The sequence below is a fragment of the Micromesistius poutassou genome (assembly GCF_964030765.1).
Source record: "Micromesistius poutassou genome assembly, chromosome: 2".
NCBI classification, from domain to species: Eukaryota; Metazoa; Chordata; class Actinopteri; order Gadiformes; family Gadidae; genus Micromesistius; species Micromesistius poutassou.
In genome coordinates, this window is record NC_140272.1 from 9,834,848 (window position 1) to 9,855,732 (window position 20,885).

Below are 20,885 nucleotides of genomic sequence, written 5' to 3' on the forward strand. Positions count from 1 at the left end.
AGGGTCAGCCTCACTTCGTAGTATATATTAGTTTTATGCATGGAACCAGCTGGATCCGCATCGTAAAGGAAGCGGCCACTGGGAGGAGCTATTGCATATGTGGATGACGCTGGTATGTATAAATCGATCAAACTATCTTATCTATAAATAGATCATTGCATTGCTGTGAAGTGTTTGTGTGCGAGATAGAAGATGAAACATCACAGTGGCAGTTTTTGTTTTCTTTTCAAAATACATTTCCCATCATAAGTATTTTATTATCAAAATGCATTACATCTCTTTTGCTCCTGTACTCTTCAGAAGGGATGGGTGGAGGGAGGGGGGGGGGGGGCTACCGCTCTGCAAAGAAACCAACGGGAAACAAAGGCTTGAAGAAGTGTCCATGAACACCATAATGCAGCGCCGTTTACTTCGTTCCTCTGGGGGACATCCAGAAACCGGCCAGAAAAACAAGTCCAGGTAATGACTTTCCACCACATGGCAACTTGGACCCTAAAACAAATAGATCATGCATTTCACAATAAGTGTACCAGTCACCCCCCTGTCCCTACAGTTCTCTCTTTACAAAGTAGTACATGTATTCATACATACTGGTTGTATGGTGTCTGATTCAGTTTAAGGTGCTGGTTAATTTTGGGTCAGATCACTTTGTCAAACATTCAGTATCCATGGGTCTGAGGAAAGGAAGGGAGGGGAGGGATGGGGGAGGTCTGGTGTGTGTGCCTCTGAGGGCGACCCAGTGTGTTTGTGTATGTGCGCGCTGTTGGCCTATAAAATGTAAAACCTGTAGAAGATCCGGTCCACAGCGGATGTACTGAAGTGTTTCTCGTTCTTGTGAGGTCGGGGAACAGAGACCACACAGAAAACGTCTTCCCAAGGTCCCACCGTGGGGGAGAGGTCTTCAACGGTTTTCAAACCTAGGACCCAGATAGGGGAGTGGTCTTCAACGGTCTTCACACCCAGGACCCAGGTGGGGGAGAGGTCTTAAATGTCCTTCTACCCAGGACCAGGTGGGGGAGAGGTCTTTAATGTCCATCTACCCAGGACCCAGGCGGGGGTAAGGTCTTTAATGTCCTTCTACCCAGGACCCAGGTGGGGGACACTTGTAAAAAAACAACATGAAACTGATTACAGCATTTCCTGGAAACGGAAAAACGTGATGAAGCAGCTCTTGCGTAAAAACGAGAACACAGCAGCATTTTTTCTAATCTTTATATATATATATATTTATATATATATATATATATACCATCCAAACCATCCCAGAGAACTCGTCCCCATCTCTTTGTTGGTATACGGAATGCACGGATCGGTCAGAAAGGATAATTTCTTGTTTAAAAAAAAAAAGAAATCATATTTATATGTAAAAAATCCAAAAGGATTCAAAGAAATACAATGAGATAAACCCAACAAAATAGTAAAAGAAATAAGGTCAGATTCTCATTTGCGCCTGCATTCCAACATAGAATAGGGCTGTTATGAACAGTACACGATTTGGCGGGAAGAACAACTGTGAACGGATCGAGGCTCCATCACTGGAGAAAATAAACACACCAAAGAACGGGACACTCAAACCCAACACAAACAAGGCTGCAGCACCGAGATGACGGAGGGGGAGGGCTCCGCATCTGTTCACAAACATATTACAGTGGAAACAAAGCACTGAAGTGAAGCGACATTCAGGTGGTGAGAAACCCAGAGGGAACATGAGGGAAAGGGCCCAAGGCTTCTGTTGTGTGGCGATCCCATGGAATGATCCTACCTCCTCTCCCAGCTTGGTGGACGAGAGACTCATTTGACCTCTTCCCAATGAAGCAGCGTCTTTACTGCAGGAGGACCTGGCGGGCCAATCAGAGAGAAGTCCACTAATGAAGAACAAATGAAGAGAATCAGAGCCCCAGAAGCCTTCTCAGGACCCAGGGCGCCGTGACCCAGGAGCTGGAACACGGCTCCACCGTCTTTCACAACTTTGTACAAGGATCTTGCTTGTTTTGTTTTTGTTGATTTGTTTTCACTTTTTGGGCCTTAACGTAGCGTGCGTCCCGAAGTGTGGGGGCGGGGGGGAGGGGGATTTCAAGTTACACGCTGATTTATTTTTTTCAAAGGTCTTTTTTTTCAAACTGGCTCTTGGCACTGATTCCTTTTCGGTCCGGTCAGTGAGGAGCTCTGTGCAGGACGCATCATACATCTAACATGACACACACCATAAGAAAATAAACGCCAGGAGAAGTCCTCTTAGATCTGTACATCCACCCCTCCCCCACCTTCCTGAGGAGCGCCACACACACACACACACACACACACACACACACACACACACACACACACACACACACACACACACACACACACACACACACACACACACACACACACACACACACACACACACACACTAAAAGCTTCCAGACTGGGTCCGTACGCCAGAGCCCTGCAGCGGTGGGTGCTGGAACTGGGCAAGGGAGGGTGTGGCCCCGTGGCGCGGTGGGTAGTGTGGGGCCCCTGAGGGGGACGACGACAGCAGCCGGGCACCCGCCTGCAGCGCCCCCTGCTGCTGCTGACTGAGTCTACAGGCCTGGGAGGCCAGGTCCGTTTTGGCATGCCCACTGCCCCTGGAGCCCGGGGTGGTCGACCCCACAGCGCTGCTACTGCTCAGCAGGCTGGCCTTCAGGTGGTTGCTGCTGCAGCTGCTGTTACTCTGCTGGTGTAGAGGGCCGCCTGGCGGCAGGGGGTCCGGCCACGAGGTGGGGTGGTGGTGCCCAGGGTAGGACGAAGGGGGGTGGTCCTGGGAGAGGCGGGAGTAAAAGCTCTGGCCCGACGACGGACTGTAGGAGCCGGAGAACGGTGAGGGGCTGCTCTGCTGGTGGAACGAGGGGCTGTCCATCTGCCGCTGGCTCTCACACGACTGCACACAAGTGCACAGACAAACACGTTAGCCTGGCTGTCATCCTGCCCCATTAAAACAGACACGGTGGAAGGTGGAGCCTCACCTGCTGGGAGAACACGGAGGGACTGTAGCGGGTCGGGCTCCTGCTGGGAGAGCCCCGGGGCCCCTGCGGCTCGTATCCATCTGTAAGCCAGGGAGACTTAGAGACAACCAGGCCACACACAGGGAAACAGGCAAACAAAGAGCAGGGGAATGGCTTACCAACTTCCTTGTCCCCGTCGGTCTTCTTCAGGATGCGGTCCACCTTGATGCCGCCGCGCAGCACGCGCTCCAGCACCCCCTGGCCCTCCCGGAGCCGCTCCACACTGGTCGGGACCATCCTGAGGGGCAGCGAGGAGCTGGGTTAGATCTTCAGGTCATTACACCAGACTAGCTATCAGGACAACGTGTTAATCTACAGTGGCAGTTAGGACTTCGGACTTAGGGCGTCACTGTGATATGGCGTCAGGTATCATTAAGCACCGTCGTCTATCATCCCCAAGCTCCAATAAGACTGGCTGGTCTTTCCTGTTCATGTATGAGACAGGCCGAGGAGGGCAGCATGTTCACATGATCAACACGGCCCCATGCCGCCCAGCGGGCTGGACCGAACAACGCACCACCTTCAAGGTTCCTCACCAGTGGCTGGTGCTGTCCTGCGGAGGGCTGACCTCCTCTATGTGGGGGGTAGAGGAGGAAGAGGCGTGGGCCGGGGAGGAAAAGGAGCTCAGCGGGGAGGCGGGGGGCTGGTGGTGGTGATGGGGGTGGGCAGGAGGTGGAGGATGATAGGGATCCTGGCTGTAGTGGAAACCAGGCTGGTTGCCCAGGACAACACCCAGGGAGGAAGAGGAGGAGCTGCCTGGGTCAGGCTCGCGGCCGCTGCCCTGCTTCCTCTTGCGGTACTCCAGCAGAGACACCTGGTCGGGAGAGAGGAGCCGCCGTTAGTCTGCTGCTCCTAGCGCCCGCTCAGGGCCACAGAGACGCCCTGCGGCATTATTGGCTCAAGCTGTGCAGATGGCAGGCACACATGCACCAAGACATCGCCGGCATTTGCATTTCCATTCCTCCAACAGAGCCCGCATGTTGTTCTGTAAAAGGATGTTGACATTTATGTACATGGAGGTGCAACCTTTTCTTACAATTACCTGAGAATACTTACAGCGGGCATCTGGTTTGACAGAGGCTACGCAAAGGGCAAGGCATAGACACGAGACAGCACTGCACCTATGCAGCAGCCATTTCTATTTGGTTCAAATGTGGCAATGATGTCACCAATTTGAACCAAACAGAAACAACAGCCACAGTAACACCAGAAATGTCCCTGTTCTCTATAACATAGCTTTTAGTTAACGCTGGATTATGTCCAAACCAAACGCATAGCCAAGACAACATCAACAGAACCTTCAAATAGAAACATTGGATTTAAAACACAAACACAGTGAAGACAACAGAATGGCGACGCCCATCCCAAGTCACAGCCGAGACCAGGACTTGGGAGAGGGTAAGAGAGGGTAAATGGAGCGGGTTGACCAGAGAGAAGGATATGCAGATGGATGGACGCCTGAACCCAGGCCTTCTGAAGAGAAGCCCTGAGCCACGGGGTGAATGCTTTCTCCTGTTGCTCCATTCTGACCACGGTCTAGTGGTCAAAATGGAATGCACCATGTATATTTGGGAGATTCTAGTAAATAAAACGGCAAACTCTGTACATAATGTCCATAGGATGGAAAAAGTGCATCACAGCCTTCAAACGGTGTGTGCTAGCAACGAGCAAGCCAACAGTATTTTCTTGCAATTTAGAAACAGCACATATATGCTGCCGAACCAGAACAAACATGAGCACCAAAAAGGACAGTTTTGAGTGGATGCGTCCATGTACGATTGGGCTGGAGCCCTGTATTACACCGTACTTTGTGCAAACCGTTTGATCATTCTGTGAGCGGGCTGGCAGGAAAAGAGTCATGAATGGTATGTAGCAAATACAGAAGGGCGTTCAATTAAATTTCATTCAGGGCTGGAAGGCAACCAATGTGTTTACTGAACCTCACTGAAAAGAAAAGTGTCCACCACAGCAAATCAAAGTAAAACAAATGTAGGGGATCTCAGGAGGGGGAGGGGCCGTTGTGGATGTGGCGTTTTATGCAGATGCAAAAAACAAAATATTGACATGCACACTTCTAGAGATGTATTTGGATAGGGAGAATATATTCACCATATTCTGTACTGGCTTGTATTGACTTCTTACAGCTATAGCCTGGTAACCGGGCCTTCCTGCCAGCAGACTAATACCATGCTGATTGGCCCTCTGCCTTGGAAGAAAAGCAGGAAGAAAGACTTGGAAAAGGTTTCAACCATCACTCAGAGGGACGAGGAAGGTAAGGACAGAACAGGTATAGGAGGTATGCAGGAGGAAGAATAATATAGAGGAGCCATACATTCATAATCATTTCAGATATCCACAGAGCACGCACACACAAACATCTTAAATGGATCCACATTTGTAGTACATTCCCATTTCCTGGCCAACTGACCTAAGAGCCTGTTGATTCGGGACAAAGCTTATACAGCTGAAACTGTTACAAAAAGGTGGGCCTGACTGATGAGCTACAGCTTGGGCTGAATAACCCCAGCGCCACACAGGGTCACACGCTCAACCAACTTGCCTTCTTCTTTACTGGTGGGTGGCCAGTGTGGGGGGACGTGCCGCCGCCCGGGTCCCCAGCACCGTAGTGGCTCTCGCCGTAGGGGTCCCCAGCACCGTAGTGGGAGTCGCCGTAGGGGGACATGCAGCCCGGCTCTTCAGGGGGGCCCTGGATGCCTACGCCCCCAAAGGAGGGCTCCAGCGGGGAGAAGCGGCCCTCGGCCCGGGAGGGGCGCTGCTCTCCGCTCCCTGCCGTGCCAAGGTTGGCGTTGAGCGGGGAGCACGTGTATATGAGGTTGAACTCGGTCCTGAATGCAGGGTCTCGGCCCGGAGGCGGGGGGGCAAGGTCCGAGGGGGGGCAGGACGGCGGGGCAGGGCCCCCCGACGCAGGGAGGCCCTGGGAATCGTTTCCGTAGGGCACCCCGGGGAGAGAAAAGTCCTCTGAGGCGGGCGCGGGGCTGCCGGAGCTGGAGGGCAGTGAGAGGTCCTGGAAGAGGGGCTGCGGGCCGTCGGCCTCGCTCCGCAAGCAGGGCTGGGGACAGAAACACAGGGTTGGGAGAGCCTGATAGGACATGGGGGAAACAGGCGGGTTGGCTCTGTATGGAGAGATGATGACTCAGAAGGGGGCTGTGTGGAAGAGGGCTTACCTCAGGAGATATGGACTCAGGCCGGTGTACAGGGGAGGCCTCTGGGGACGATATGTTCTGCAGGGTGACCCAAAAAACAAGGACATTCATAGATAAATGAGACGATCATACAGGGCCTCTAGGACTAGGAGGGTTAGCTGTAATCTACACCAAGTCCAAGGCCATTTAATAGATGCATTATAAGGTCAGTGTTCTTTAACCAGTGGATGTGACTGAGCCACCTCAAACTGCTTAATGAAGTGTTCTTTAACCAGTGGATGTGACTGAGCTACCTCAAACTGCAGGGGCGTGTTGCAGCGGCTGGTGGGCAGCGAGGGTATGGGCGAGTACCCCAGGCTGTTGGGCAGCAGCAGCGGGCCACAGGGCAGACCCAGCAGGGGGTGCAGAGGGTCCTCGGGCAGCGGCGGAGTGATGGGCGATAGCGGGCGGGACAGGTGCTGCATGGGAAGCGGCACGGCGGCGTACTTGGCCCGGCGCTTCTTAAAGGGGGCCAGGAGCTCTGTGAGAGGGGGCCAAAGTTGGAACAAACAATCATCAATCAATATCAATCATATAGAAAATCTGTTCTAGTGATGCTCCTATATTAGCAGACATTGTGTTTTAGAACCAAAGAAGCCTGACAAACACACATGGGCTGTTTCTTACAAACCACTTACTGACCGTTATGGCACCACCCATTCAATAGGGTATACTGTTTTTTTGACGGGAAGCCGGTGGGTGTAACAATGGATGTGTGTGATACGTTGGGTCGGTGTGAGGAGAACATACCGTGAGACGTGGGGTTGGGGGTGGATCTGCTGCTGGTGCTTTGGTGTGACGAGGTGGACTCTGAGCCGTCCTCCAGGCTGGCTGAGCAGCTCTCGTCCTCCGCCTGCTTGATCCAGCGCTTCACGGGACAACACATTACAGCATGAGATGTCAAGGACACACAGTTCACTGAGACAAGTCCACACTCTCCAAATCGAATCCCTTTGCCTTTTCATCCACATTATGCCAGTGTTTTAAACCACTAAACACAAATGGAGCTTCATGAAAAAGTCTCCAAAGTGGATAAATCTGAAGCTGCCCACCTACTGTTGCTGTGTGGGTGAGAGAACGCTCCATTTATTTAATAAAGAGTACTCAGAGCTATGACTGCCATCAGTCATAGTGGTCCGGTTATGACCATGAGAGAAGGCCTGAACTGAAAAAGCCATCATGTTTTAGGGTGGGCCTTTGGTAAACTTTGCAAACAATTGCAACAGAGATTACTTCAGACGCAGCAGATAACAATTACAATAAAGGAATAGAGCTAGAATCAAAGTGCTTGACCCCAGCGTGGAGCAGGTTTCTGTACTCACCTTTTTGTAGCAGCCATAGGTGCCATCCATTTGCAGCGGCCGCGGGCGGTGGCGCTCCGGGTTGAAGGGCGAGCCGAAGCGGACGTAGTGTTTGGGCGCGGTGCAGATGTAGGAGGTGTGGGACAGGCCTGGCAGCATGTTGAGGGTGGTGGCCAGCACCGTGGGGTCTGTGGTGATGCGCAGCGGCCCGTCCGAAGGAACCTCCGGATGGATCTTCTCCCCAGCGGGACCTTTGTCGTTCAGCCACTCAGTCACCAGGTACTGGGGGGTTAAAGGAAAGTTAACATTAAACAATTGAAAAGCAGTGTGGTCCTAGTGGAAAACCATTCGGACCAAGTTGGTAAACCATCTGGACCATTATAGTGAAAAGATAATTGTCACTAGGACGTAAATCAACAATAAGTCAACTCTTTGATCCATGGCGTATTGATCTTGTAAAACAGAGTTAAGGTTGGAAAGATCTTGGATATTCATGCTCTGTAATAAAGAAAGCAATTTTTCACGAATTAGCGAATAATCGATAGAACTGGTGAATTTAAGTCCACTTGGAAAACTCAGCCGTAGAGACATCCCCAAAAGCAAAAACCTCTGAAAATGTCCCCCAAACCTTTTTTGTCTTGGGGTAGCGCAGGTTGCCTCTGTTCAGGCAGACCTCAGGGTCCAGGAGATGGGCCGCCCCCAGGCCGCACTCCCCCGCACTGAGCTCTGTGTTGAATGGTCCGTGGAGCCCCTCTTCCTCCGGCGCTGCGGCCTGGTCCGTGGCGGCGGTGGCGGCGGCGGCAGCGGCGGCCTGCTGGGCCAGGGCCTGCCTCTGGCGGCGGGCGCGCTGCGAAGAGCTGGAGCGGTACCGCGAGATGCGGCTCTTGGACCGGGGCTTGCTGGAACGGGCTGGCGGGGGCTTGGTCGGAGCGACTGGTGGGGCAAGGCCAGAGGCTGAGGATGTCGGTGCCTTTTCTGGCTCGTTCGGGGGCGGTTCCTACAGGAGCAAGAGGAACAACTCAAAGGTCAGTTGCTGGACCAAACAGGATGGATCTGATGGAGAAAGGGTTTTCATTCCAACGGACCATAACGTAGGTAGCCCGTCGGGTGCTGATGCACACGGCTGGCGTGTTTCCAGCAGAGGGGTTCACTGCTCCGTCGGTGGGCTCCACACACTCATCCTTCGGGTCCTCCGTTCCCATCGCTCTCCGTCGTTTCTCCATGGTGTCCAACGCCTACAGACAGAAGACAAACACAATTTAAAGGACCTTCTTTAATATTACAAAACAGGAATTTGAGACAAATGCTTGCTTTTCAAAAAGGTCCTCATATTATCTTGGTGTAATGAGCACCACTGTATTTATCTAAACCATTTCCCTAGAGTCCAAAGTGTTACCTTTTTACTGGAGCTGATGAGGCCATTCTCGGCCACTTCTCCCTCCTCTGCCTCTTCCAGCTTCACCTCATCCAGGAGGCCATCCTTCAGCACAATATATAGAACACTTTATAACACTATCCAAACACAATATTTTGAATGAAATGGGTCTCCTGAAACTACGATATCAATGTAATGTCATTTAAAACAAGTTTATGATGTTGTGCACCAACATCCAGGGTGTCCAACACCTTGGCCAACTGTGCGTGTGTGTGTGTGTGGTAGAGTGAAGATCCAAGGTATAGCATGTGAGAGTCAAGTTCGAGAGCACCTGATGCTTGGCCAGCCTACCATTGGCTACACAAAACGATATAAACATAAGATAAAACCCACAATGATGTTTGCAAAGCCCTTTATACTGTCACAAGGCTTTTAATGGATTGTTAACTTGTATATGGTTTTAAACTTAAGGAACTGTGACCGAGGGAAACCCCACCTCTGCGTCGCTGGCTGCATGCAGCTCTCCGGCCTCCGGCTGCTGGCTACCCTCATCGGAGGTGGCCCCCGTGGCGGGACCGTCGCCCCGCTCCTTCTTGCGGGCTTTGCGCTGTCGGGTCTCGGCCCCGGTCAGTGAGGAAGGGGCCGAGGGGGGACACGACGGGTCCTCCTTGGGGCGGAGGTTGTGTTTCTGCACGGGGCAGCTCTGGTTGCCCTTGTGGCAGGCGCAGTCTACTTTGTAGTTGCTGAGGGGGTTGGTGTCGAGGGAGGGACAAAGTGCATGTTGGTATATGCTGTTGTTTCATTTGCTCCTGCTAAGCTAGGCGATACCATAGTCTAATTGCTTTTCAAATTAATTCATCAATGACTTCTTTTACTGAACGTTTTATTGTCAATATTGCTTGCTATTGATATCCTAGTTAAGTCCCCCCCCCAGTGCACGGCATCAGTGCGAGGGTCACAAACTGGCTCAAACTGACTCAAATCATGAAGGAATGATGTTCAACAAGCAAACGCTTACTGACAAAGAAATGCAGTTTTAGGGAGCCGTGATACAGACCAGCTGTGGAACTCGTAGTCGAATGCGATGGTGACTTCAGCATCCTTGGCAATGTGCCCGAGGGCGTGGATACACAGGTGGAGCATTCCTTCTGCCATCACATGCCGAACCTTCAGGGAAAACACGAAAGAGATACAAATCAAGCGCAGCCCTAAACAAAGAAGCAAAGTAAATGACCTTGTAGAAATTGAATGAAGAAATAATCTTACCTCTGCATTAGGAGTGCAGGACCTCCTGATGAAGCGGGCGTCGTTACCAAACGTCCGCGCGTCCACACACATCTCCACTTGGTCGAACTTGGAGTAGAACAGCACAAACGGGTAGGGTCTGCAGAAACAGAGTAAGAATATTGGTATGTGGCACCGGAAGAGGACTTTCCTTTTGAGCATAATTTCTACTTATGAAGGTGACTTACTTCTTGAAAAAGTGCCCGTTCACCTCAAACTGTTGTTTGAGCATGACCTTTCCCCGGTACTCTATGATGAGGGTGCCAGTGTCCAGGTTCTTAGACGCCCTCAGAATCTTCCTGTTCTTTTGCACCCGTGTAACGCGGCCCAGCTGGAGCTGAAACAAATTCACATAGCAGCTCATAAGCACACAAGCTTTGGACTATGGAAAACACCGGCCACATAGTCACACAGTGGCCATCCCTCTGGCAGAGCCTTTAGCAAACTTGGGATAATTGCATCTAATGGATAGAGAGTGGAGTGGTCTGACTCGGGTTAAGCCAAATTAATTTCTCACTGATCTGGGCTTCAGATGAGGGCCTTTGGGATGGTCAATGTCAGCAACCTCCCTGAAGAAAACAAGTGTGTAGGGGGAGTTTGAGAAGTCAGCTTACCTGCATCTGGGAGCTCAACACTGCGTTGTTGCTAGCCGGCTCTGTGTGGTCGATGCTGTCCACGTCAACACTGAGATGGGTCGTCGCAGACGTCGTCGTGTTGATCTTGGACTGTTGTGTGGTTGCTGTGGCAATACTCTCTGTCTTTGTGTTGGCTCCGCAGTGCGACTCGAGAAGCGTCTGGACGTCTGCACTATACTGGTTGGCGAGGGCCTCGTCGTACTGGTCCGTCCACTGGCGGATCTTGGTCTCCCAGCCCTCTGCAGTATTCTCGTCCAGCACGTTGGCCTCTGTGGTCGAGTTCTGCACCAGGGGGTGAAGGAGGGCAAAGTGGTTATGACCAGTGACTGACCACAAGTGCATCTCAGAAGGGATGGAGGCAGCAAAATGCCTCAGGCTGGTTGACTGAACCAAGGTATGAATACTAAAAATAACAAAAGCATTCAAATCGTACCTTCATCCTCATGGACTTTCTAGAACCCTCTCTGAAGGCCTAAAAGAAAAAAGAAAAAAAGAATAGGAACTTTATGTGGATATACATTTACCATCCAGCCAAATGTCTGGGCAAACAGCAAGCACAATGGAAAGCATTGCCCAGCCTTTAAAAACATACCTTGACCTTCTTGCTCTTGGGCGTCCCGCGAGCCTTCTCCGTGCTCTTCTTCCGCTTCTTGGACTTGTTCCTCTTGATGCGGTTGACGGTGAGCGTGATGCTGGTGGGCGTGTGCTGCGTGGCCGTGTAAGACACGCTGGCCGGAGACACCTCCTCATCTCCGCTCTCTGTGGCACTGCTCTCCCCCACTATGCAGAGAAGGAAGCGTTTCATCATACTGTTTACAGAGGCACACGTATCTTTCAACCGGCCAACTCACCGGAGATATTCTCTGGCTTCCTGTGCTGGCCGTCCGGCGCTTTCCTCCAGTACACTCCCCTGCGGATAGGGCCGAAATAACAAGGTGAGGAGGAGAAGTGTGGATAAAACTGAAGTGACCACAATACAGGCGAGGCAACACACTGCACCGGGTCAAGAGACTTGCTCACCTGCAGTTGTCGCACTTGTTGAGCAGGCCGTCGGAGGTCAGGGTGCAGCGGCACCAGTTCTCTGGGTCCTCCGAGGACGAGCTGTCACTGTCCGCAGAGTTGTCCTCGGTGCCGGCACGCCGACGGAAGCGGTGGCCATGAGCCACGCCGCCGTTGAGCTCCATGCGGGGAATGATGGTTTGGGAGAGCGGGGAGGCGGGTGGGGTGGGAGGAGGGGGAGCGCCATAGTTGTGATCCTGACAACACACAACGGAAGACTGTTGCATCTTCAAAGAACGGGTGTTCAGGCAAAACAAGGAAAAAGTAGGGAGGGAAACGAAAAATGGAGACGAATGAAAATGAAGGCAAAACACGGTATGTGAAACAGTGCAGCAGTGGTAACTAAAGATTCATCGTAAAGACAGATTTTTTGATATCTACAGATATCTAGATATATAGATAGAGTATATAATAGAAATATAATGTAGTTAAGGCAGGTTAAATACGCATGGTTTGCTTTGTTCAAACAACACTTGTGGACAAGCAAGTAATGGATTTCTAATGAGATGTCTTGGTCATGTGTGAGGTACTCGTTTTCTTAATTTATTTTCTTTATATATTTCCTTTGTGTTGTGTTCCAACACAAATTCAGGACAGAGTCAAATCATTTAACCAATGACCCGTGAGCTCACCGTATAGGGCAGGCCCCGGTACCCATGGCTCTGTGCACTTCCACAGCTGTGGCTGTTGTAGTTCTTCTCATTCACCGCAGGACTTGCTTCCACTGACTCAGGGCTGTGACAAAGGCAAAGAGAATGACGTTTTCGAGACAGACACTAGATGGAGCCACAGCCCAAAACATCTCACAGTGAGCAGAGCCATTTAGGAAACTAAAGACACTCACCATCATTATTATTCTCAATTACTATCCCTCCCCCTGACAAAAGGAAACGGTAAAAATGTCCTTAAAACACAAAACAATGGGGTTTTGAGTGGGCTAATGTTTTGAGTGTGGATTGTAGGCAAGCGTGTCAAAGCCAGTTGCAATCCATAGAACCACTGTAATGCAAGCGCACGGTTGTTCATTACAGGTTGCTGCCGATTCCTGGTTACATACCCTCTCAGTACACATAGATACTGATGTGGAGGCCCGATAATCGCTACCATAAACAGACTGATCAAGGCTTTGTTTGGATCATAAATCACCAGTGAATTTAAAAGGAACCATGACAAGCTTATGGGTTTCACTCGTGTCAATTTGACAATTTGACAAACAATTCATTATCTAGGGCTGTAGTCACCCAATGAAAATTTTGGTAGACTGAATTCCGACCAATTGATTGATCGACCAATCTGCATGAAATCTGCACTAACAATCGGCAAATAAATCGTCAGGTTATCTTAATTTAATGGGCCACAGCACACTCTACCAGGTAGCCCGCATATCAGTCAGTGCGTTTACATGACACTCAAGAAAGTCGAATTATTGGGTTAGTCCAGCTATGATTGGATTACTAAGATGCATGTATACACCTTAGTCGAGCTAAAATCGAATCGAATTGGGTTTGTCATAGTCGAATTAAGACCCCTAAATAATTTAATTCATAGTCGAGTTAAGCGTGCATGTACGGAATGGGATTGGATTATGCGTTGAATTGCGTTCTGCGCATGCTCGAGATCTTTTCCCGTGGCCGTGAGCCGGAAGTAGAAGGAGACGATAGTTGTGTTGTTGTCGCCATCGGAAAAAGAGAAACGGCGATTTATTAAAAAAAGGTGCCGCAGAAGATGGAGTAAGCCGGTGAATGTAGTTACCCCTATTGTGTCCCGGCCGCGGGAGAACGCATGGCATGCTTTCATTAAAGGTGGAAGCACACGGACACTACGCTTCGATTTCACCCAAGACTGAATTAAAAGTACATGTTTTTCTAAATCTGGGTCATCAACGAGGTTGTAAAGTAGTAACTACGGGCACATCTGTCAAAATAAAAGTTTTTTTCTCCCGCCGTGTTTACGATCTTTATTCATTCCTTGCGATGCGGCGAGGAATGCCGTATACGGACGGGCGGCGGAGGGGCTGCTCCGGCGGAGAAATATGTTTTCAATAGACAGCTGTCAACTCACTTCGGGTTGGTGATTTATTTAAAAAGCTGGCGCAGAAGATGGAGGAAGCCGGTGTCGTGCCCATGTAGTTACCCCCTATAAGGAGTGTATCATCATCAACATGCATTCACTACACACTACGCTTCGATTTCACCCAAGGCTGAATTAAAAGTAAATGTTTTTCTAAATGTTGCTCATCAACAAGGTTGTAAAGTAGTAACTACAATCTTTATTCATTCATTGCGCCACGAACAAACTGACGCTGAACTGACGGGGGTATTCTCTGATATTATGAATCTTACAGACTGCGTCGGGTTCTTAGACTCTCTGGTACTTCCACAACAAGTAAAGACTTGTAGTGGGGGTTATCACGCCCATGGTGAGAAGGAATTAGGGGAAAGGAACTTTGGCTTTGACTCTCTGAAGTCCAGATTGAAACGCGACATGGAGGAGAAAGCAATGTTTTCAGTAGACAGCTGTCAGTTCACTTCGGGTCCAAATCATTTCTCCGACGCTCCATTGTTCCGACCTTGTATGTGGACTCCTCCGCCGGCAGAACCAGCTCCTCCAGCTGGAGTCGGCATACGACAAGAGGTTGAAACAATGGAGTGTCGGAGAAATTATATGGACCCGAAGTAAAGTGAACTGACAGCTGTCTACTGAAAACATCTTTCTCGAATGCAGGCGCCTGAGTTTGTTGTTGCTGGTGACATAAAGAGGTCAACCGGTGGCTCTATTACCACTAGTTTAAATGGGTACAGCTCCACCTATCGTACCGGGGAATGACATGCTTCGGCCAATGAATCAATTTACTCACCGCCATGTATACTCAGACAATTGCAGTTGTCAAATTGCAGAGCATAGTCGAACTATGGCTTTAATCAGATTAAGCTGTGCATGTAAACGTACTGAGTGCTGTTTGGAGGAAGTCAGTGGGTTTCAGATCCACTCTTGGTCAGAATATTACTGGTCTGAATGGATGAGGCTACAATGCATGCCAGGGTGTCTGACAGGTTCACACTAGGCCTGGGCGATATCGATAACTATTGATAATTTTAATTACCTAAAAAGACTAGGAATTACCATGCTGGATCCTGCACTTCTGTTTAACACTTAATATGAGCTTCCATTGTTCTTCATGAAAAACACTCAAATATTGTATGCCGTGTTTGTGGAACAAACCCAGCTGCTAGATTCGGTGGTCCAGTCTCTTATCGCTATATATTGAACATGTTTTATATTGATATTGATCAAAAGTCTATCACAATGCAATAATTTATAAAATGTTTTATTGCCCAGGCCTAGTTCACACTCAAAGCCTATTAGGTTAGGAGTTAAACACCAAAGTCGACAGAGCTTGACTGAAAACATTGAAACAAATACAATACACTACGCATTTTTGGAATGCCAACACATCTTTTTGTCGTCCTTTTAGCCAAAAGCCGCCACACCCAAGACGTAATCAACATAGTGCAAATGTTCAGTAAAGACCAGAAGTCATCAATAAGTTGGGCGAGTTCAAAGTTGTGAAAACTGGGGTGTTTTGACCTTTGAAATGCTTGCATACATCTGCATTTGACATTTTTACATGTTTACTTTATAGGGCTGGGCAAAGATGGTGCCCAGTCCATCCTTTGGACTGGGCACCAGTCCAAAGGACTGGTGTGTACTAGTAAAAATCTTCTTCTTCCAATCATCACAAAAGGAAATCGCTGCTGTGAACAGTGCACAATTTTTATAAAATTGCATGACAGGATTGGTGCTGTTCACCAAAGAGAAATCACACACAAGCTTGAGGGGCCTGGATCCCCGCAAAAAGAAGAACCAACATAGCTTCAATATGAAGGGTTAACATGAAGCATCAACGTGAAGCGCTACCAGGAAGCATTACTGTTAAGCGTTCACTTAAGCGGCTGCGTTAACTGGAGCATTAACTTGAAGTGTTAACGTGAATGGTTGCCGTCAAGCGTTACCGTGAAATATTAACTTTAAGCATTGACTTAAGCGTTGACTTAAGCTTTGACCTAAGAGTTGACCTAAGCGTTCTCGGACTGAAATGTCTCAGCCGCTACATACAGTATTCTATCCCTGGGATATCGCTCAGATATTCCCATGAAATGTAACCCAAGCATTCCAATACTGAATTGAGATTTGAATACCTACCTAACGAACAAATATACAAATATTGGAATATTTAAGATCAGCACTATTAAGGATATTCCCTTATAATGATCATGTATGAGGGTTCAATCGTCAGTGAGAAAGTTTAGTCCGATATCATACTTTAAATGTTCATATACCTCTGTGTAAGGACACTTAAGAATGGTCCTTTAAATTCGCAAGCATATCATGACATTTATCGATATCATTAAGAAGTCTCCATAGTTATCTAGTAATAAATCTTCTCATATCACCCAGCCCTACTATTGCTAAAGTATTGATTATGGTGTATAGACTTAACATGTGAATGTGATGAATGAGTGCAGCAGTCTGTACTCACTCGGATCCAGCAGCCATATCGGAGTACGAGGTTTCAGGTGTGGTGACTCCCAGCGCGATTACTATGCTCATGACGTCCAGCGGCACGCGGAAGGGTGGGGGAGGCAGGGGAGGGAATAGAAAGAGGTATGTTCAAGAAATGTTAGGGGAGGAGGAGGAGGGGGGAGGGAGGGAGGGGAGGGGGGAAGGGAAAGGGGGGGGGGGGGGGGGGGGGAGGGGGTGGGGTTGGGGGGGTTGGTTACAGGGCCCCAACTGCAGTGACTGTCCACACCAGAGGGGGGGAGCCGCTGAGCCGCCGCCCACGGCTCACGGTCATGGGGAGACCTGGAGAGGAGAGAGAAGAAGAGAGGAGACCAGAGTTAAACAGGCTCACGTCATGAGGAGACCAGAGTTAAACAGGGGCTCACATCATGAGGAGACCAGAGTTAAACAGGCTCACGTCATGAGGAGACCAGAGTTAAACAGGCTCACGTCATGAGGAGACCAGAGTTAAACAGGCTCACGTCATGAGGAGACCAGAGTTAAACAGGCTCACGTCATGAGGAGACCAGAGTTAAACAGGGGCTCACATCATGAGGAGACCAGAGTTAAACAGGGGCTCACATCATGAGACCAGAGTTAAACAGGGGCTCACATCATGAGACCAGAGTTAAACAGGGGCTCACATCATGAGACCAGAGTTAAACAGGGGCTCACGGTCATAAGGAGACCAGATTTAAACAGGGGCTCACATCATGAGGAGACCAGAGTTAAACAGGGGCTCACATCATGAGACCAGAGTTAAACAGGCTCACGTCATGAGGAGACCAGAGTTAAACAGGGGCTCACATCATGAGACCAGAGTTAAACAGGGGCTCACATCATGAGACCAGAGTTAAACAGGGGCTCACGGTCATAAGGAGACCAGATTTAAACAGGGGCTCACATCATGAGGAGACCAGAGTTAAACAGGGGCTCACATCATGAGGACTGAAGGTGAAGTAGTTGCACACTTATTTGCAAATGTACCAGAAAGATCGAAAAGGGGAAAAAAAGAATATACCTGACCATATTTAAACCTTCAAAAGTTCTCCTATTTTTCTTTTTTGAATTATGGCTCTGACACACACACACACACACACACACACACACACACACACACACACACACACACACACACACACACACACACACACACACACACACACACACACACACACACACACACACACACACACACACAATGACTCAGCACATCGTATGTCATATTTATCCCCTCTCTGGAGTGTGATTGGGTCAGGGTGATGTTTCAAACTATCTACATCAGTACCTCGAAGAGGTGGTTAACCGTACAATACAGTGTTGGGTTACATCAATGCTAATCAACTGGAACATGCAGACCTTAATCATCGGTTAAATAAAGGGAAACCCCCAATTTCTCTGTGATAGTATTCTGTTTTTACTGACTAAAACATAATAAAACTAAATGGTCCGTCTATTGAGCCAAGACTGCTCACGGTTTCAACATATTGAAACCCTGTTCATCATCATGTTAGTGGATCAACAAAACTACCTGTGAACAAAAGTCTCATGGGAAATCATGCAAATCCAATCTCTAATAAAGTGCCCATGTTTTGCCAAGTCATCCTGACAAAGAAAGAATGTCTGATGAGAAACTTCCGGTTGAAATGAATAGCGTGCATCCTGTATAAGGCGGTCCCTGTCCACAGAGGAGTGGCAAGCTGTAAGGGCAGGGGGTTATGAAGAGCTGAAGTGTGCGCCACACACACCCCTCCAGTAGGGGGCTTCCTGACTTCCAGACTGCCCGGAGGGGTGAGTCATCTATGCCGTCATGTGATCCGGTCTCTGGAACACTGACCCACACTCTCTCCCTCCTCGGCAGACGCAGAGCTCAAGGCTTGCAGGAGGCACAACTCGTAACAGGGTGAAAAAAGGAAAAGAGTAGCAACTTCTGTGCTGCTTTCACACGCTCGGCATGGAGACTCTACGGCTTACACCAAGGTCATGTCTCGGCCGAACACATGTGCGCAAGCACACAAACACCCCCACACGCCTCCTTTCAAATATCCCATCCGACAAGCCAAGGCTTACAGAGTTCATATACGGAGTAGAAAACTGTAATTATACGTGTGAAAGAAACAACAATCACACATTAATGGAAGGCTTGTTGCTTACAACAATGCCTCCCAGAATGTATGACATTTGTGAGGCTGCCCCATGGTTACAGATGGCTGCTGCTTTCACTATCCAGTGCCAAGGCAACCATAGCAGGGCTGGGGGATTTCCAAAAACATGGTCAAGGTCAGTAAACCCTAGCCATTGTGCAACCAGAGAATGTCACTGGCTGCTAGCAGGACCTAGCTTGAAGGGAAAATAGAAATGTTCAACTGTAAAATACACACTACTGCCCAGTGGTTGACAAGCTGCTGTTACATGAGGAATCAACAGAAACACATGAGAGATTGTAATCAAGCCATATTCATATCCATATTGTAATCAGTATGGCTATTGTTAAAATAAAGTCAAATTCTACTAATTTAGTGGTATATAACAGCCAACATTATGCAACAAGATACAGCCAGATTAAGCTACATTGTGAAAGTATACTTTATTTTTAATTATCAAACCAGATCATACAGGACAATAATGTGGAATGTTCATATTAACCTCTTCAGGCCTCCGTCCAAAGCCACCCCCCCCAAAACATGTGATTAGCTTCAGGAAAAGGTATGCTAGTCTTGTGGAAGACTGGAGGGTATGTGGAGGGTAAGTGGGTAGACTGAGAGGTAGGCCACCCGATCATTCTGACCGAATGAAATGATTGGAGAACGGGCTTATTACAGGCATGCGAGAGCCACCGATTAAAGATTTCTGTCAGAGTATTTGATTTATTTAATGCTGTCTCGATGCAAAGAGAATTTCAACAAATATGAATACTAAAAATCCTTCTAAGATGAATGACCTACTCTAGCTATAAGGGTTGTTCAGAACATATCAATGAATGTATATCCTTGTGAGTAGTGGCTTCACCAAGAAACTATTCTCTTTAACCGGCTGGCGGTTTATCAGCTCTGTGGCGGCCTGGGCCCTCCCCAAAAATAGCTGCCACCGTCCGTTTGCTAAGCCACAAAAAGGGAGTTGCTGGCTGGGCCTCTTTCAAAAGGGCCAGACATTGCACTTGGGAGCCTTATTCCATAGGAAGAGAAACACGCCTCTGTTCACCTCCCCTCCACATGTCATCTACTTGTTGGCTCGTTCCTCTGGCTGTGAAAGAGGAGCTCAAGTTACTGACCGCCCCAACAACACCTATACACTTCCACTCCTAGAAGAGGCCATTTTGAGGACACAAACGTCTCTCTAGCAGTGTCTCCAATGCCCTACCATGCTATGTAGTGTCAATGCAAACCTCTTCCTGAAATTGTCTCATTTTAAAATGCAAAATCAAATCCCACCTATAATCTCACTTAGATGCAGAAAGTGTCCTTCTTTGATAGAAATAAGAGCAAGTCCTTCCCTTGAGTCGGCTTTAGCACCGAGGCTTATCCACGCCAACTGTGAATGGCAGGTGAAAGAACAGGTGAAATGGGAGAGCATAAGAGGATTCTCTTTCACCACAGGCCTGGAGGACAGTTGTGATTTTCCACTGGGAAAGCCCCTGCAGTAATGCAGACAAAAGCTATGCATGGCTTCTGTTAGGGATGGGTCAGAACAATCCAATTTTCCATTACTCGTTCACGAGGATCAAAGCCCAATGTTTACATTTGGACCGTTACAAAAACATCCCCATTCAAATAAAGACGAATTAACGGACAAAACAAGAGTTGGTTCTGTAGCCCAATTTGTTTCTTGTCATGCACAGAAAAACAATATACCCAATACACAAGCATAAATATTAATGTAAATGCATACACCACAAACAGCCCCACTAGGCTACTGAGTGCGGAGTGGGAAGCACTCTGACGTCATTCAAAACAGTGCATTGTGCAAGTTATGCAGTAGTTTAGATTGTGCCTGCCTATTCTGATGGTATAGGCTCATGGTATAACTCATGTATAAGTCCTGCAGAAGTACCACCTGGGCACACTTAAAGAATTCAAAAGACAATGTGAATAGAGGTCTGGGGCCTCTGCAGACGTGCAGAATAGAGCTGGCAACCATATGGGGGCGTGACGCTGGTCAGTGAATCAGAGGCTAGCTTGGGTTTAGAAACGTTTATTGGAAGAATAATGTGGTTCTAAGGGGAAACATGATACAACAAATATTAATTACAATTATTACACACAAGCAATTGAGTGTTCAACGTGGACACACAAGACAATACACACACGTCTATGAATGTCCCCATTATTAGGAGGTATATATAATATTATCATATTATCTATCTATGTAGCCTGACTATGTTGGGGGCTTGGCCAGGGATACAATCTCAAAAGGAATAAACAGTCTGACCGTATCAGATA

At 48.6% G+C, this 20,885-nt stretch overlaps 1 protein-coding gene across 3 annotated transcripts in view; it reads right to left on the reverse strand.

Annotated features, from left to right (window-relative positions):
- Positions 1 to 224: 224 nt before the first annotated feature.
- The window catches only part of setd5 (SET domain containing 5), a 40,411-nt gene continuing 19,750 nt past the window's right edge, over positions 225 to 20,885 (reverse strand). Inside the window, exons 2-24 of one of the 3 annotated variants that reach the window (XM_084463991.1) lie at positions 16,427 to 16,749; positions 12,519 to 12,621; positions 11,848 to 12,083; positions 11,679 to 11,737; positions 11,420 to 11,607; positions 11,261 to 11,299; positions 10,807 to 11,109; positions 10,381 to 10,529; positions 10,175 to 10,292; positions 9,966 to 10,075; positions 9,405 to 9,651; positions 8,930 to 9,013; positions 8,619 to 8,768; positions 8,162 to 8,530; positions 7,555 to 7,815; positions 6,983 to 7,100; positions 6,487 to 6,713; positions 6,215 to 6,271; positions 5,590 to 6,099; positions 3,566 to 3,843; positions 3,149 to 3,267; positions 2,991 to 3,070; positions 225 to 2,905 (exon numbers count right to left, since the gene is read on the reverse strand). In XM_084463991.1, coding sequence (XP_084320117.1) covers positions 2,396 to 2,905; positions 2,991 to 3,070; positions 3,149 to 3,267; positions 3,566 to 3,843; positions 5,590 to 6,099; positions 6,215 to 6,271; positions 6,487 to 6,713; positions 6,983 to 7,100; positions 7,555 to 7,815; positions 8,162 to 8,530; positions 8,619 to 8,768; positions 8,930 to 9,013; positions 9,405 to 9,651; positions 9,966 to 10,075; positions 10,175 to 10,292; positions 10,381 to 10,529; positions 10,807 to 11,109; positions 11,261 to 11,299; positions 11,420 to 11,607; positions 11,679 to 11,737; positions 11,848 to 12,083; positions 12,519 to 12,621; positions 16,427 to 16,497 — 4,386 coding nt within the window. In that variant the 5' untranslated portion in view covers positions 16,498 to 16,749 and the 3' untranslated portion in view covers positions 225 to 2,395. Of the gene's footprint in view, positions 2,906 to 2,990; positions 3,071 to 3,148; positions 3,268 to 3,565; positions 3,844 to 5,589; positions 6,100 to 6,214; positions 6,272 to 6,486; positions 6,714 to 6,982; positions 7,101 to 7,554; positions 7,816 to 8,161; positions 8,531 to 8,618; positions 8,769 to 8,929; positions 9,014 to 9,404; positions 9,652 to 9,965; positions 10,076 to 10,174; positions 10,293 to 10,380; positions 10,530 to 10,806; positions 11,110 to 11,260; positions 11,300 to 11,419; positions 11,608 to 11,678; positions 11,738 to 11,847; positions 12,114 to 12,518; positions 12,622 to 16,426; positions 16,750 to 20,885 lie in introns of all 3 variants that reach the window. The other 2 variants (XM_084463990.1, XM_084463989.1) reach the window with 2 other exon arrangements.